At 42.3% G+C, this 18,024-nt stretch overlaps 1 protein-coding gene across 2 annotated transcripts in view; it reads right to left on the reverse strand.

Moving 5' to 3' along the window:
* Positions 1 to 18,024, reverse strand: part of TMTC1 (transmembrane O-mannosyltransferase targeting cadherins 1) — a 138,645-nt gene that overhangs the window by 68,950 nt on the left and 51,671 nt on the right. For both annotated transcript variants that reach the window (XM_069003062.1, XM_069003061.1), the window contains exons 6-8: positions 16,629 to 16,710; positions 15,571 to 15,674; positions 4,776 to 4,965 (exon numbers count right to left, since the gene is read on the reverse strand). In XM_069003062.1, the coding sequence (XP_068859163.1) occupies positions 4,776 to 4,965; positions 15,571 to 15,674; positions 16,629 to 16,710 (376 nt within the window). The remainder of the gene's footprint in view (positions 1 to 4,775; positions 4,966 to 15,570; positions 15,675 to 16,628; positions 16,711 to 18,024) is intronic.

Raw genomic sequence — 18,024 nt, forward strand, 5'->3', positions numbered from 1 at the left:
TAATCTACCAGATAAATGGCAATATGATGCCAATTACAGCACAAATTAAAGCCATCACAATATGGTATAAAATGCCTTGTCTTGGCTAAGAAGCACCATGCAGGGAAATTTAAAGAGGCAGCATCACCTTTAAAATTAGATCTGAAATAAAAAACCACCAACTGTAGCATATGAAAGATCAGGATAATACATATGTCAGTCACATGCAGTGAATATAACCTGAAAGCCATCACAAGTCCTGTACCATATGTAGCCATATCACACAGAACAGCCAAGCATGTTCTTTAAGAAAGTTACATCCTGGAGCACGCTAGATGTATTTTTTTAATGATGTGAAATGTTCGTAGCATTCCCTCCTCGGACGTGAGCAAACTGGGACACATCATTATGTGCTCCTGCTGAACAAGTAGGACCAGTGTAGCTATGAACCACCATTAGATAAGTCCATAGTGCTGGTCACGAGTACGACTGAGTGAGGGCCACCAGTATGAGGTGCAATGCACTCCCCCAGCCGGGCCAGCTGCAAAAACCACTGTTTCAAGTTAGTTTCCCAGATCACCCGGCTGAATTAGCCCACCACACACACGAGTTTTCCCTCTATCAGCCCTCCATATATCAGGTACCATAGAGAGAGTGGAATGCTATCCATCATGCGCTCTGTACGCATACATTCGCAGCTACAACTACAGGACAAGCTGCATTTTAATCACACTGCATTTTAATTAAGCAGCGACCTAAAAATGCCATGCAGAGTGGCGCTTCAAACATCTGAAGGGTCTTCCTTTCATGCTCATTGAATTATTATGACATGTCAAAGAAATAACAGTCGTCCTGATGATAATGCCAAGAACTGTCCTCCCTCCAGTTCGCCAGGTGCTCCCCATATCTTCCAGCAAAGAAAGGCAGTGTCATGGGCCCTTAGTTACCCCAGTGGCCATCTGAAGCACTGGATTATTTTTTCTTACCTTGTGACTGGCATGCTTGATGAAGAATGAGAATTCCCAGTGAGAGAATGCCTCATCCATTTCCTGGTAAACCTCTGTAATCCACCAGAAAGTCACACTACATCCATTCCTTGTAGCCAAGGCTGTCTTTGAAAATGAACAATAAATAAATGCCATCCTCTTTTCCCAACTATTAAAATTTCTCTGGAATGCAGGCATTTTCAATAGCACCCCCAGCCTTTATCACATCCCCAGCACACTGCCTGTGGGAGGATGTTTACTGCAAAGAGTTGAGCAGAACCTGAGGATTCTGAGACATGCCAGCGATTCCTGGTGCCTTGGCCAAAACAGCTCCGGAGAGGCTAATTTTCAGAGCATGCTGGGCATCCAAATGGTGAAAAATCAAGTCCCAAAATGTTTCAGAGAGCTGCGTAATGGACTGCAACTTTGTTGCATTAGTTACTACAGAAAAATCTTGGCTAGAGACAGCAGCAAGGTCCTTTTCCTCCTGAGTGGGAAATGCAACAAGGAGCTTGCCTTTTCTTTACTCCTCTCAGACCTCCTGAAAACAGGCATTAATTGTGACATGTGATAGATAGGGATGGCTACAGCAAGACACAAGGGTAGCTGTGCACCTCAGCACTATGCAGAGAAACAAGTCTTACTTGGGAAGCTGTTCACAGGGAGCTCTCCAGCTGATAAGCAACAGGGATTCGCACTACGCAGAAGAAACGACCCAGGGAATTAACAAAGCAATTTTTCCAATGACCTCCTCTTTAAGTAAAGAAGAGGACAACAGTGAAGGTGCCTGAGCAGGATGAGAAGGGAGGCTTCTCTCTCCAAACAAACTGGAGAGCTGCTTTCAGCAGTTTTCAGCATTAAATCCCCATCTAGCAACAGACGTGTTCCAAGGAAAGCACCCATGGGTAGAAATCTTCCAGTGTTTCTTCTCTTTCTGAGGTATAACAATGTCCACAAAATGGAACAAGAAAGCTTTGTGCCTTAGATGTCCTTTATCAGCACCACACATACATGCCCAACAGAGTTATTACCCTAATCACAAACGTCAACAAATTAGCCCTGCTTAAAATTCAACGACAACAAAGGCAGAAATCCAATCCATGCATTCTCTAATTACAGTCCACACAAAATATTCTGTGAGTCTCCTGTGAGTTTGTGCTGCAGATGCACACACATCACCTCTCGCCACTGAAAATCAGTTCAATGTTCACTGGACCAATGTCTTCACTGCTGCCAAAACAATTTCTAGCATTTCCATTCTCCATGCTGCAGAAAGGAAAGCAATGGTGCCACTGAGAAGGAAATTGAGGTTTTGTTCTTTCTTACCCCTGCACACCTACACTCTAAAGAGAAAGGCACACAGACTGCATGCTTGTTCACTCTACAATCATCCCTTAGTAAATTGCAAGCTGTCTCTTCCAGGTTAGACCTTGCAACGAAAAAGGAGAGAAAAATGGCTGCTAAGACTGCTCTGTGTGTTTGCATCAAAAAGAAAGCAGAACATCTTACACTTTATGAAATGTGAGAAATCAACTGATACATCTCGTGCTGCCTCTAAGCTGTAAAACACGGAGAAACAGCTTGGCTGGGACTTGGCTGAAGGATGGTCCTTCTTGGGGGGAGCAATGCCCTATAAAAAGCCGCTGCTGTTGCATTTAGAAATATGCTTTCTTAGGACCTAATGCAACCAATTGTGCCTGCAGTCCATGTGCCCTGAACTTCCCTCTCCTTGTTATAAAAGGGACTGTTTGAAGTCAAATGGCATAATGTATTTCCAGGGAAAATACTGCTTCCTGTTTGCTTTCCTCGATAATTCATACTGCTCAGCCCAGCATGATCATCTTGATACCACTGAATGGCAGTACCACGATTTGGAGATTGTGTGAGTTGTTAAAAATAAAATAGAAAATACCTTCAGAAATGTAGAATTTCCTGAAAAGCAATATATTTCCAATTATACCTCTAATGACATACATACATATGCTCCATCCCTTAAAGGGTTCAAGGCCAGATTGGATGGGGTTCTGAGCAACCTGGTTTAATGAAAGGTGTCCCTGCCCATGGCAGGGAGGTTGGAACTGGATGATCTTTAAGGTGCCTTCCAACCAAACCCTTCTGTGATTCTATACCTAGTGCTGAGGGAAGTATGCCCAAATTGATCCCCAGGAACTGTCACCAGTTCCATGTTCACAGTGGGTTTGCTGGAGGCTCCAAGTGCTCATGAGAGCACTTGGTCAAGATGGTTCTAGTTTTACTGGATTAGATACAAAAGCAGGTCACTTCAGATCCAATTAATTCAGTGTTTGGGGCGTTTCAAGGATAAACACAAAGGAATCTTTAAGATAATTTTCAAAGCATCTAGTAAGTAAATGCCCAAAGAGTAAAATTCATTTTGTTTAACATTAACAGTGGTCAAGAGAAGAGCTGAACTTCTCACAAAAAAAGTACAACTTGCAGTTTCAAACCAAACAGTGGTATCTGTAAATCCAGAGTAAATTGTTTTGTTTGGTTGGTTTTTTTATGAAAAAGAAGTAATAAAAATAGAAAGTAAAATCTTTTTCAAGCAAACTAACAGTATTAATCCAACACATAGTTCAAATTCTGACAGCAGGAGAAGAAATAAAAAGCAAACAAAACTTCAAAGAACACAGAATAAGATTTTTTCAGAAGTCTTCAGTACTGGGCTAATGAGAATTTTATCATTAACTTTCCTAAGAACAGGATTAGGTCTAATACAAACACTTCTGAATATCCTTAGCAGTGAGTAATGAAAGCAGGAGGAGCATGAGATGATATACAACCTGCAGGTAGAACTGGTGAATACCTAATAGGGTGTTTTCCCATATTTCCCATACAGAATCTGTCAATGTATTATCTAAATTAATGACTCTGCAGTCTCAAACTGTTTGGTTCATTTTCTGTCTCTTATCAGGAGCACAGGGAAGACTGCCAGGGTAGACTGAAAATGTACATGACCTGCACATTTTAGCATAACACAGGTATTAAAAACCTGACACTCTTCAAGTATGCTTTTTAGTGATACATACATTTAAGGAAGAGAAACTTTTGTACTATTTCCAGAGTGACTACCAACACCTCTCCTAAAGAAGCTTCCACAACACAACTGAAAGAGGAACAGCCTGTAACTCCCAATGATCCACAAAAAAACTCCATTCCATGGAAGTGCATATCTGACTTGCAACAAGGTTTGCACAACCTCACTTTGATTTCTGCAATATGATTAATGGTACCTCTGAAATGCTGAATTGGGAAGTATGGCTTACCAACTGTATTATTTACGCCAAAGAACAATTTCCACACCATTTCCGATTTCCCACATTCCATTACTCCACTGACAAAAAAAAACCTTCTCATCAAGATGTATCCAATGTTTAGGTTTTAGAAGCATAGCAAAAGTGCAAATAGAGGAATAGATTTTATTTTCGAAGAGCTCTGCAGATGACAGTTCCCAGTCCTGTTTGAAGTAAGTGACAAACAGCCTAATGACTATGGGAGAGGCAGAGATGCTTAACAACTTCAGTGGGGTTTGGATCATTAACAGTAATTGAATGTGGGAGTCCGGGCCAAGTTCTGCCCTCAAATCAGACCAATTAGACACTGAGACATTCAACTAGAGAGACATTTTCATCAGCTGAGCTTGCCTGCATTAGTTATTACTGGTATGGTTTTTCACCTCACTCCAGTGCGTTCCAGAGGAAAACACGCGCTTACCAACCATTTCAGCTGAAGATTAGGAGACAAAAGATTTTCTTTTCTTTTTATGCTGTATTGCACGGCTTTTGGTGTTACCTTGAATGCAGCAATGCAGTGTAGGCTGAGTAATGTCATCACCAGCACCAGGAACACTGTGGCTAAGTTCCTCACATCCCAGATGGACTCGACCAAAGGAATGCTGCCGACCTGCCAGTCATAGCACAGGGTGATCGGTGCCAGCAGGAGCCACGCATTGAAGGCCAGAAGGTAGGAATAAGTTAAAAACCTGCAAATGAGAACAGGTAATGTAATACATGGAATGACTGCCAGCACAGGAAACATTTTCCTTTGGCATTTACCACATACTACACGAGAGGAGGAAACAACAAAAAAACCTGATCAACAACACCGCACACACAGGCAGCACCACACCTCTCTGTCAAGAAAGAGATGCTACCACAGGTGAGGGGCACTTCAACAGGTCATTTGAAGAAATAACATAAGATCAGTAATATTTACATGGTTTCTATGCACCAGCCTTTGGAAAACTTACAGAACTTCAACTCCCATTTGAATGTTAGATTTTTGAAGTGACTTTCTGCTGGCTTAAACAATAAATGAATAACTAAGCAGGTACATACATATACATTGAACTTTTTCACAGTTCACTGCATCACTGCTGCAATACAAAATATCCCTCTAGCTGGGTTTAACTTACAATTTAGGATTTCTTCTATCTGCACAACATGGAGCAATTAAAGTCAGACCCTTCTCTCTTTTCTCTTTGCAAACTAAAGCACAAGGAGAAAATACAGAAGAAAGGAGGAAGGGGGTGATTCTTAGCTGATCACATCCTGGCTTATTAGGGCTGGGGCCAGATTGCATGAGATGTGCCACAGAAGCGATGGGGAAGTAGGGGGCCTTTCAAATTGTTGTAATCTTCAATAATTGTTATTCTCAATAGAGAAGAAATTAATGGGGAATGGAATTGGGGAGCCTGCTGCCCTCTGGGGAGTATGCAGGGCTTTCAAAGGACTGAAAAAGAACAGCATGTGTGCAACTGGCTTAAAGAAAACAAGAAAAAAGTCAAATCAAACCAACATCCCTCTCTGCCTCAGGCTTTTGCTTCTTGGCATGTATTTGCCAAAAAGTGCATCTAAAGTTGAAATACTTTGAAGTGCAAGAGATTGCAGATTATTCCAGCAATCATGAAGTCAACCAAGTAAAATTGTGACAGGCTTCAAACAGACAAAACCTTCCTTGGCTTGCAAATGGAAAAATTCACATTGAACACAGCACCAAAAATGGCAAATACTCAAAAAAAGGAAAAAAATTACATTCTATCCTGCCTAGGATTTCTTCCATCTGAGCCTACTTTGGCAGCTGTTATCACACCCAGTTGCCATGGTACCTTGGCAGGTTTATTAAAATGGTAACAAAGGACGGCAGAAATGTCTAGCCATATAAACAGAGGGCTGTCTCACTTGCCACTGAGAAACATACCCCTTTGTGGTCAAAATGCAGCCCCTTACAACATTATATTTGTGGCAGAATGGTAAGACACCAAAGCTAAGTGTGACTCCTGGCAGGAAGTTCCCAGATGGGTGTTGGGCCCTAAATTTCTGTGAAAAAATACTTAAATAACTACAAAGTTAGGATATCAGTTTCTTTTCTCATCCAAAAAACAAACGTCTCCAGCAGCACAGTGACCCAAAACAAGGAGGCTTACTGAGCTGGAATGTTTCAATGTAAACAGTCACAGAGGCTCATTCTCATTTTCCCACATATCTTTCTAAGTTCTCAAATCTGGAAAGTGGAATATTCCCGCATTTTTAAGGTTTTCAGTCATTTGGTACACTTCTCTTCCATACCCCCCATTTTCCTCACCTTCCCCACCCTGAGGTACTAAACAAAAGGGAAAGAGGCAAAATCCATCTTCTCTTAACAGAGACAGTGATTAAAAAGCCAGTTCCTATTTAAGAGAGCATCCCTCAAAAACGTAACCTTATTCTGTTCAAACGATTCTTAATTTTGATTGTTCTCTCTTTCTAAAGAAACAAATGTATCTTCTAGTCACCAACCCAATCTCTTCTGGCCCACATTACAGAGAAACACAGCAACACAAACTCTGGAGAGACTTAATCACACCAAGGCACTCACTCGTGACATTATGTGTGGCCTGACCTACCTCTGCTCAGCCACAATAAAACAGACTTCTCCATCAGCCTCAACACATCAGCTCAGAAAAGGCTGCCAGCATTTATTTACAGCTACTTACTTCAAAGCCAAACTGAGATCCATTTCTAGCTTTATTGTCAAAACAAAAGCACGTCCATTTAGACGAATCTGAATAATGTCATGGCATATGGTATTGTTACTACAATTGTGTATATTAGACAGGATTTCCAGAAGCACTGAGTTGGTTTTGCCCTTGATGCTTTAGGAGAGCCCAGTTTTTGGAGGGAGTGTCCTTTTATGCCCTGGCATATTCATATTTTCAATAAGCATGACAATATTCATGACAGTTTGTATGCAAACCACAACAAACAGCAGAAAACCCTCCCCTGTTTACTCAGATTAGGCTGTTGGGTAGGAAGGAACAAGATGACATTTGGGATCTTGGCAAACTGCAGCATTGCAGCTAAGGACAGACTAGTTGCTTTTCTGCATCTTCACTGATAAGGCAGGAGCTGATATGTCCCTACACAGCACAGAATAAATAAACACAGTCTGCTGCCATAACAAATTGAGTCAGCTTAACAACTTAAGTAGAGGTATTCAGAGTAGCCAGATCAGTGTGAGTTCATGCACTTCTGTTGGAAAGGTAGGACAAGCTCCTGTTGAAGATGGGAAGACAACTCCAGGACACTCACTGATCAGGAATGGTTTGTAAACATGTGTCTATTTCCAAGTGCTTGTGAGGCTTCAGTCTTCCTCAGGAGCCATGTGCAACTTGCTGCCAGAGGCGGGTCCCAAAGGAGATGGACAATCGCTCCATTCCACTATGGCAGTAATTAGTCTTTAAATACCCTGTTCCAACAGCAGAGAAATATTTTACAGCCTGTGACAGTCATTACCACTGTAAATGTACAGTTAATTGGTTGGCCTCTGCAGACACCCTACTGGAGAACCCTTGGCCACATCTCCTGGGTGATCTCCCAAGCACCCTCACTGAACGTGCATGTCCCATTAGCAGGCACGGTACCAAGGTCCATGAAGGCACTGCCTGACTTTTGGAGGCATTTGCAAGCTGCAAGAAAGCCTTGAGCAGGCTCTGAGTCAAGTAAAAGTTTGGATATGCTTTCAGCATTGGTAAGCTGTCCTTGAACACAATGGATGGCTGTACAAAACAAAGCACTATAAACTATCGCTATTCTAGGTTCTAGGAAAAAATAGCGGGATGCTAATAATAGTTACTGACAATCCAGTGCTGCTTTTTATTTCTGGCTCTCGAAAGCATATGATAATTCCTTCACATCTATGTGGCTCTCGTACCACAAGCCTAAGGAGAAAGCTAAACACAGAAGAAAGTTTGGAAGAAACCTCTGACCAAAGCTGACATCTCAAGGAACTAATTTGCAAATTTTGAAAAGACTTGAAGATTCCGAAATCACTCCAGGAGCTAATTACATTTCAGCAACCTACCTGCAAATGGCAACAAGAGTATTTTCTTTTAATTAGTTGACTAAGTGAATGACATTTTAAATTAATGATTTCTCTGTATTGCTTCTGGTGTCTACTGGAATTCCAAGGGAGAAAAATCCCTGCCTGTAGCATCTCCCACTCTCCCAGTTAATCCCATTAAAATCAGAGTATTACTGGTGAGGTGACTGGAAGATTTTGCCTCTTAACTGGCAAACAGTTTTCCCCCAGGCCAGGTAACAGCATTTGCATTGCAGTAAATTTTTATTTGCAAATTGAACATGCAAATCCAAGTTTCAGCAGGTATCAAGTGTTCTTTTCACTTCTCGTCATCTCTGGCATGCTCAGAAAAACACAGTTCCTCCTGTTGGTAGCCAGTGTTGCCATGGCAATCCAGTTTGTTTAGTTTCAAATTTTTTTAGTTTCAGTGTTCTGTTGCATGCTTTGAGATAAATACAGGATGACTCATATCTAGAACTTGTTGCAGAAAACAACTATCTGAACTGATTGTTTCTGCTGCAAAAATGAACACAAAGGTTACTACTCAAAGCCATAAACAATATGACAGGAAAATACTTGCGGAATTGTCTGTTACCCTTTGCTGTAACAGAGACCAACAAGCTTGGAGAAGCTCTCATCTCTGCCAAACCCAGGCAATCAGAGAGCAAAAGGAATGTGAGACTAGGTAAAAAAAATACAAGATTTATAGATATTTATGAGGCGTTTCCTTTCTCTTCTGATTTTGGAGCAGTTTAAGCTTTCTCCCCACAGCAGCCAGGGACTGAGATTATAGATTTCTTTCCAAAACTGTGCTACAAGAGTGATCACAAAGCTCTGACCATGTCCCACCAAACCTACATGGAGAAGTGGGGGCCAGTGATCCTATTTTTTCTAAGTGCATATTGTACTGCAACCTACCAGCCACCCAGTTCTGGGACAAGCCAGACGGACAACCCTACCCACAAAGAACCAGCAGGGTACCCACCTGCAAGTGAAACATCTCCCAACTGGAGATTTTAGCAAAGCAAAGGCAAACCATTCTCCTGGTTGGGAAAAAATGGACCTATCTAGAAGACAGGTGATAAGTGCACTTAACTAGTACTTGGGGAAAAAAGAAGGGCAGTTATGAAGCAGGTAGGGATCTGAAACAGAAGCAGGAATACAGTTTTTGCCCTTTCAGAAGTCACAGACCCTGGTTATGCTCTTCTGACACAACCTCCACGCTGCTAGGCACTCAGGGAGGTTTCAGTTCACGACAAGGGTAAGAAGAGCTTTTTTATTATAGAAAAGAGCTTCTCATTTGTATTAACAGCTGAACTGATTTTGGCTCAAGGCTCTCTTCATCCTCTTACAAAGCGCTAAACCCAAGTGAGTTTGACGAGTCACTTCACAGTAATGTCCTCCTAGGACACATGTGGCTGCAATTATAACCAGGTAGTGGTATCTAGGATATTGTCTTCAAAGTGTATATATTTGCACTTTCCCTGGGGACTCCCAGCCCAGTCATACCTTCCCACACGTGTTTATTTTCCTGCTCTGTATATTGTCAGCCCAAACATTTTCTTTTCAGAGCCTTAGAAGAAAAAAATTCCCACTCTGTCTAGCCAGCTCATTCAGGGATAGTGGAGTAAACGACACAAACAAGCAGCAGACAGACTAATTCCATTTAACACCCAAATGCGAGTATAAGTTAGACAGAAAATACTTGTAACTGGAAAAGTACCTGTGTATTCCCTTTCATCAAACCTTCTGCATTTAGGGAAAAGAGCTGCCAATCAGTAGAGGACAGGAGTAGGAAAAACAAAGATGGGGATAAACAGAGAGCTGCAGCGTGATGAAAAACAAGGTAACTCCTCTGGAAGGTGGGCTTGTGTGCAGCAGGGACACAGGGGGAAAAGTGGACTGTGTTGTCCTCTAGCTACACAGCCTGAAGAGCTTTAATCTGGTGAATGGCTCTTTCTCAGTTGTTTAAACTCTGTGGCTAAGAATCTGAAAAATACCGAATTCTTGAACAGTAAAGACTTTGAAAGAGCCTGGTAATTTCCAGTGAAACCCAAGCCTGCTGTCAGAACCTCAGTGCTGGAAAGCCTGAGATTGATCTCGCACTGCAAACCTCCATGTGCTGTGGGTTAGGACATGCCTTGTGATCACATCTGATCCTCAACTCCTCACCAACAGCAGCACATTCCAGAGTCATGCAGCCCAAATTCCCCAGCAGTGCCCAGCAGTGGGCAACTGCTTCAGAAGAGGCTCACTGAGGCAGCAGCAGATGGAGGGTTCTGTGGACAGCCACTGAGATCCTCAAGAAATTAAAAACCAGACCACATTTCTGGAAATGGCCTGTTGTATCCCAGAGCATTACTCACCCCATGCTGGTGGGAGCCAAAGGGATGTTCTGGGCACATCTGTGTGGAAGTATTTTGGAAAGCAAAATGCATGGCCTGTAGCAGTCAATGGTGTCTGCTTTGGCTGCAGCCTCTCTACTCCATATGCAGGCTCTGGCAGGGAAGGCTTGTTGTGTAACTAGCACTTGCAGCAAGCACCACAACCCATTAAAATGCCTACCAAATCCCAGAGCAGCACTACCAGGGTCTATTCATCACACCAAGAACACCTGAATGAGAGATGCTGAAATCTTTCATGTGGCTCTGGGAGTGCCACCTTCCCTGCAGGGTGGCCTTTGCTTTGGAGCAGCATCTTCCAGCCAGACCTTAACCCAACTCCCAACACCCCTTGAAATAAAGACTACTCTTTACACTTAATGTATGGACTGTCTGGCCCCTGGGTGGGTATGAGAGCAATTTTCACCAACATTGTTGCTCTCCCTTGTGTTAGAGTGTTAGAAGTGTTGGAAGTGATCCCTGAATGGGGTCCCTGAAAATGATCCCCTGCAGGGATTACACGCAGGGCTGAACTTAAGCACCTCTGGGCACGCAATAGAAAGCACTGACAAACCAGGCAGAACTTCACCACTCAGGGAACATATGCAAGCCTGGCTGATTAAGAGTTGACATGTCACAGGGGTCTATTTTAATGCTAGTTTCTAGCCTAAGGTCCATGAATACTCCATACCAAAGTAGTTGCTACACTTGACTTCTACTTCCTTGGCAGAACTGGCTGGCACAGGGACCCATTTTCCCAGCACAGGTCTCTGGTTTGCCTCTTGGTAGTTCATTCCCTTTGAAGTTACCACTGGGATGATTAAATGCATTGCTCAGAAAACAGTCATAAATCTCTGTGAAAAGGATTATGTGCCAGTTTTTATGTATAAGCACTTCTTCAGCTTTCTGCAGCACTGAATTCTCATTTACCTGATTGAAATAGCAAAGGAATACAGAAAGCCAGCTTACAGAGAGAGCAGTTCAACCACAGGACAATGTTATCTCAAGGCAGTCCAAGTAGAAATGCATTAACTATTTAAGGAAGCACCACAAATAACCTGCTGTGGGTTAGGACATGCCTAGGACATGCCCAGAGTGACCAGCCACCAGAGATCACAAGACAAGTGCCAGAAGAAATTAATATAACTCGACTCCCAAAGACATAGTTTTTTAAAAAACAGACTTTTAGTTAGAAATTACAGGTAAGATTTAATCTCTTTCACACAGTTTGAGACATGCTGCACAATGGATTTTTCCCTTGTCTTGCCACAGTGTTGGTATATCCAGAGGCCTCCTAATTCTTTCCCCTCAAGAATGGAAGAAGAAAGAAACACTGTGCAAAATGTCTGGAGCATGTCAGCCCTCCACTCAACACCCTCCTAACTCTGGAGCTGCACTTTTGGTACACTGCTTACACAAATCTGCGTAGCCCTCAAAGCCTTTCTAATTGCATTCTCCCTCAAATTCTGCCTAATACAAGCAAGAATGTTTGAACAGAGGTTTGGAATTGGGTTTTCTATCTCAAATATCGCTTACCCATAGCAGATTTTGAGATCAAAGTCTGTGTTCTTTAAGTTAAGGCCACAGGAGACAGTACATCCTTCCTGCAGTGCACAACAGCCTGATGGACAGGCTTTCATGGCAGGGCTTAGGAATAGCAGGATTCCAAACACCTTCATTTCTGCCTCCACTGGGAAAGGGAATGATGGACACATCTCATCTTCTCAGACCACCTTTGCCAAGCAACACAATGAAGGGCAATGAAATGCAGCTTTCATTTATGTCACTAAGCTTTGAAGTATTTGGGAATATCGCTTCTCATTTTAACAACAGTAATTTCGTGAGCATGCTGAACAGATGACTGTTTTTAAAGACTTAAAAACTGTCATTATTTCAGCATATTTAGCCTTTCAGTTGTTAAATAAATCATTATCTACTTTAATTTGTGTTGTCCAAGATTGGAGACAGGTTACACAGAACACATAGGCATTTTCTAAGGCCAAACTGAGCCACATCAAAGGTCTATCCAGCAATGACCAAAAGTCAGTGCCAAGTACAGCATGTAAGATGATAATTTTTCCCCAGTTCCTAGCTGGGGAGTTGGATGAGTTGGAGTTTCTGAGTTGGATGTGCTTTCTGCATATTTAGTAGCCTGGATTTCTTATTTCAACTTGGCAAATCTCTCTTGGAGCCTGCATAAACATCCAGCATACTCCTGGTATCCTGCAGGAAGAAGCTCTCCAGCTCAACTACCTGTTGCAAGCCACTTCCTTGCCTTGCTTGGAGCCTGTCTCCTCTCAGATTCATTTGATAACACCCCAAGTTCTACATGCCCCCCTCCTCCAATCATGGATGCACAGACCTCTCACACCCCCAGTCTTGTAATTTACACCATATCAGCTCTAAGGGATGACAAATTCTGACCTCATGAGTCACTACTTTTTCAACCCCCTAACTTACACCTACCCCTAATGTTGGTCCCAATAAACCCTGCAAAAGTTACAATGCTCCGTTGGGTTCATCCCGTGTCAGCCGAGACCCCAGCTTCACATCTAACTTCATGAGTTTCACAAAGACTGCCACACATCTCCAAATGACTGTTTTTCTCTTTTATTCCACTGTTATCAGCCTTCCTTCTAGTCCCACAGAGCTGAACAAGTCTTACAATAGGTTTCAACTTTGTTGAAAACCATAACATTTACCCTGGCGAGACATGCACAAAAACCACATTTCCAGCTCAAATAAGGACAACTCTTTGAAAACAGAAACTCCCATTTGTGACCTAAATGATCTTCAGAGTTACAAAACAACTTGCCCACTGCCTGAGACTAACCCTTGCTTCAACCACAGTGACAGTGTTAGTAATCACTTCAAGAGCACTACCCAAAACTGATCTTTCTTTTAGTTTCTGGTCTTGACAGCAAACTTAGCTCTTCCGCTGCCCTCTTCCCAACTCAACCCAAATTGCAATTAACATCTTAGCTTCAGTGCTGTATCCTAATTACTGTCTTCAAAACCTTGTTGAAAACTTCCCACACCAGCTCTTCACATGCTGCTGCACCGTAGCTGTCCACAGTTGAGGAACACACACTGCTTAGGAGCTTCTCTGAGGCTGGACCATACACACAAGCACTCCTGTGGCCCTCCTCTGGACTCACTCCAACAGATCCATGTATTTCCTGTGCCAAGGACCACAGAGTGGGATGCAGTGTGCCAGGAGAGGTCTCACAAGACCAGAATCACCTTCCTTGACCTTCCTGGAAACCACACCTGTGCCACTTCAACCTTGCTATCTCCAGCTGACATCCCAGTCCTGCACTTGGGATGACTGGCACAATGCCAGTTCAGCAACAATAGCTTCAGCTCTGACCACAGCAAGATAAAGTCTCAGGTTAGAGTTATAGCCTGAGTCTGAAAGGGGAGGAAGTTTTGGAAAGGTTGTTGCCAAGATAAGGGCTGTGGTCAGAAGGTGCATCATGGGCTGTCAGTTCAGAGACAGTCACTGGGTCTTTGCACCTGCAGGACTGACACTGAGACCTGCTGAAGGGTTGGGTTTCCTGAATGGAAGATAAAGGCTTCTGGGTAAATTGACTAAAATGAGGATTAAGATCAAGCTTAGCAGAAGTGGAAGAACTGGGATAAATAAAGGGTTTTACAATCCCTTCATAACAGTAATACTGCTTTTTACTGCAGTGGATTTTCTTAATTACATTTGGAGTAGGTAGGTGTTGCTGGACTGCAGGTGAAGCTGGGGCCCAAGGGAGGACCTCAGCCAGCAGCACTCTGGCTTCTTTTTCCTAAGCCTGCTAATAAAATCCACAGTGCCAGTGGTAAAAATAGTCACTGTTTCATACTCTGAGAATGACTTAGATTTTGGGTTTAGAAAACCCTCCCCTGTCATTAGAATAGGCAAAGAGACAAACATGCAAAAGAATATGTGCAGCACAGAAGAGGTAACTGAAATCAGGCCAGGATCATTTGTGACTTGGTGACCTCCATCTCAGCATAAACATATCAAAAAGGGACAGCAGCAAATCCTTCACACTGTGCTGCACCGAGTCTGGCATTAATAACTCCACCAGAAACAATCACATCAGAGCTTTCCAAACAAGACAATGTGCTTCCTGGAAGCACTTTTAGCCTGGATGGTAATAGGAGCTGTTGCCACGTTATCATAAAGGCTCCCCAAATGAGATCCAGTCCAGTTCTGCAGCAATGTTGGATAAGGATTGCTTGATCATAACCTGTGTCTCAGCTGCAATTCCACTGTTGGAATGAAGAGCCAGCAAGGCCAGAACATGACACACAGGAAGACTCCTCCCATTTTCATTTGAGACATCAGGAAATTCCTGCAGAAGCCTCAAAATTGTCTTTCAGTAGCTAAACAGAGCAAACACTCGTGCACATTGGCCCTCCACCTTCACTGCTCAGTCACTGATACTACACCCAGAGGCATGGTGTAGTATATTTTTATACAAACTTCAGCTGAAGCCAGAACTCTGAATGCTTCCACCACCCCACATCGCAGGAGCAGCCAGTTTTAAGATTTAGAATTATGCCTCAGTTACTGGGCTTTCCAGTCCTGTGCTCAGGCAACTAAACCTTATTCTTTGGGCTTTGCATAAAAATAAGCACACATTTTTCAGTAAGAAAACACCTGTAATACAGCCCTACAGGACCTGCAATGTGCTTTGGGATTCAAATAATTCTGGTTGCTTTCTATTCTAGACAGAGCAATACGGAGAAGTAATTAAGTTAAGACAACAAAACAAGTTTTTTCATTCTCATCTGCAAACCATTTTAGTGTAGGAAAATGTAACATCAAGACCCCGCTTTTGAAAACTTTTGTTTGACTGCTGTCATCGTACCTTGTCAGTAAATACGGTGAGAATGAGGCTGGATTGTCCTGCTCTGAAAACATCGGCATGGAACCTCCCATTATCCAGAGGCGGAAATACAACACGAGGATCACCTTCAAAGAAGAACATCTCTGTTAGCAATGCACTACTACGAAGAACTAAGTCCTCCAGCAAATGTCTTGTTGTGATAGCTCTCCATGCTGTGCAAAGCCAGTCAGCTCAGCAGTTTAGGCACAATTCAAGTTGGCCACCTTACACAGGGTGACAAACCTGCCAGCCCCCAGCACAGACAGCACACTGTGATGTTGTGTGTCCCTCTTCCGTGCCTGCATTACTGACAGCAACTGGCACATCTCAGTACCCACCACAAAGGCAGCATTCTGAAGGACAAATCTGTCACTCTGCTGCAGTGTAGACTGCAGAATTTTGCTACTGACTGCTACCTAAATGCAGAGGGAAAAATCACAGCTGATGTTTTAAAAGTTCTTATCATTTATCCATGCTGGCACAGGTCTAAGGACAAGCTCCATCGGTGCTGCTCATGCTGTGCAATCCTAATTCCTGGAAGAATTTCTGCAAACTGCCACTCCTTCACCTTTCTGGTAACCACTTGTCAGAGGACAAGCAAGGGGATCTGGCTCCTGGAGCAGCACACCCAGAACATTCCCATGGAAGTGCTTGTTTTCTCCTCTGCAACATGTTGAGTCTTGCTTGGAGCGCATCAAGCAGCAGTTTTTCTTACGACTCTTACTGAGCCCTGCATTGGCATTAACAGCATGTCACTGACAAGGCAGCCCAGTGCCACCGAGTCCCCTGTATTTAGGGCAGGAAATACCTGCAGATGATTACACGGTTGCAAAGGCAACCACTATAAATAAAAAGGTTTGAGCTGAAAACACAGTAATATTCTTGTTTCTGCCCAGCTGAAGTTTTCTAGACTAATTTCCAAGCCTAACTTTGTATTAAGATCTCCCATCTGAGCTTTCAGAGTCTTTTGGGATACTACTATGCATTGCTCATTCTCATCAAATACACAGAAATACATGGTCAAGTCCATTCCTACTTACGTAGCTTATCACCAAAGCAGCTCTCTTCAAAAAAGGCCTTGCAGTATACAGGAAATTCTGGTTGTTATTTGCAGTCAGGTAGCTGAAATATAAGGAAACAAATGTTTGTTGAAGTACTTTGGAACACTAACTCATTTTTCAAATGGAGAAAAATGTGTACATCGATTTAACCACCCTAAATGCAGTAGCAATGACATCACTCCTACTCTTCAAAGATCTTTCCACATAAGTAAAATATTGAGACTAGTTCAAGTAATACACACTGTAATACATTGCAGTTCTGCCATCAAAATATGGTTTTGGTGTGTTTGTTAGTTTGTTGGGTTTTTTTTTTTAATCTTCAATTAACTCCTTAATCCTCAGAAAAATCCCATGTGGGTCTCAGTGAGATTGCTGTCTTCAGACTCCCAGAAGACTACACGGAGACACATTTTTAAAAGGTCACCCAAATAGAGCAATTCAATTTTAGACCGTGATTAAAATGCAAAAACTCCTTGTTCCCAGCTCTCTGCTCAGTCTCTAGAGAGAAGAATAACTATCTAGCAGAACTGATTCTAAGCATTTTTTTGGAGCGCATTCTGCACGTTTAAGTTTCATCACAAGTCTGCTGACAAAGTGCTGTGATAATTAATTGCACAGACACAAACACACAGGTGGCTTACTGTTGTAGGAATGTTCATAAAACCCTTCCTGTTTCTCAATGAGTAAAATTAAACTGTATTGGGAGCCAAAACTATGCATTTATTTTAATACAGAGTAGAAGCACTTGCCAAAGTCTAAGGAACTTTCTTAATATAACAAACAGTGCCATATCCATGATATTAATTGCATGATAATTCCATTTCTATTGAACCTTACAGATGCTCCATCATTGTAATAAAGAAATGACAAAAAGAAATACAGAAGAGACAACAGGAGTATTTTAAGCATATAGGAGGTAAAACTATTGAAAAAAGACAACTTATTTTAAGAAGTTATATATATCAAGGAAACAAAATAAATTCAGAAGGAAAACATTTTCAGGTTCTTCTGTGTAACATACAATCAGTATCAGGATGCTCTATTTAAATGATTTACAAAAACTGCAGTTTGTATTGCAACACCTTCAAGCAAGTTACCTTTCCAAGCATGAAATCCTCATATGTTTCTCCTGTGAACATCGAGCATATAAAACACATCTTATTTCCTCTCCAAATTCCTTAAGACAGTCTATCACCTGATTGCTTCCACCCTTCAAGTCTTTGAAAAAACAAGACTGAAGCACTTCCTAATGCAGCCAAGAATCTTTAATATCTGGGGTTTTGTTCAAATTTTCTATAGTAGGAAGTTCACAAGCCTGGTCACCATGGCGAGATGAAGAAAAGATTATACTGCAGAAAAAAGCACCAGGGCAAAG

The sequence above is a fragment of the Aphelocoma coerulescens genome, chromosome 1A, assembly GCF_041296385.1.
Source record: "Aphelocoma coerulescens isolate FSJ_1873_10779 chromosome 1A, UR_Acoe_1.0, whole genome shotgun sequence".
Lineage (NCBI taxonomy): Eukaryota > Metazoa > Chordata > Aves > Passeriformes > Corvidae > Aphelocoma > Aphelocoma coerulescens.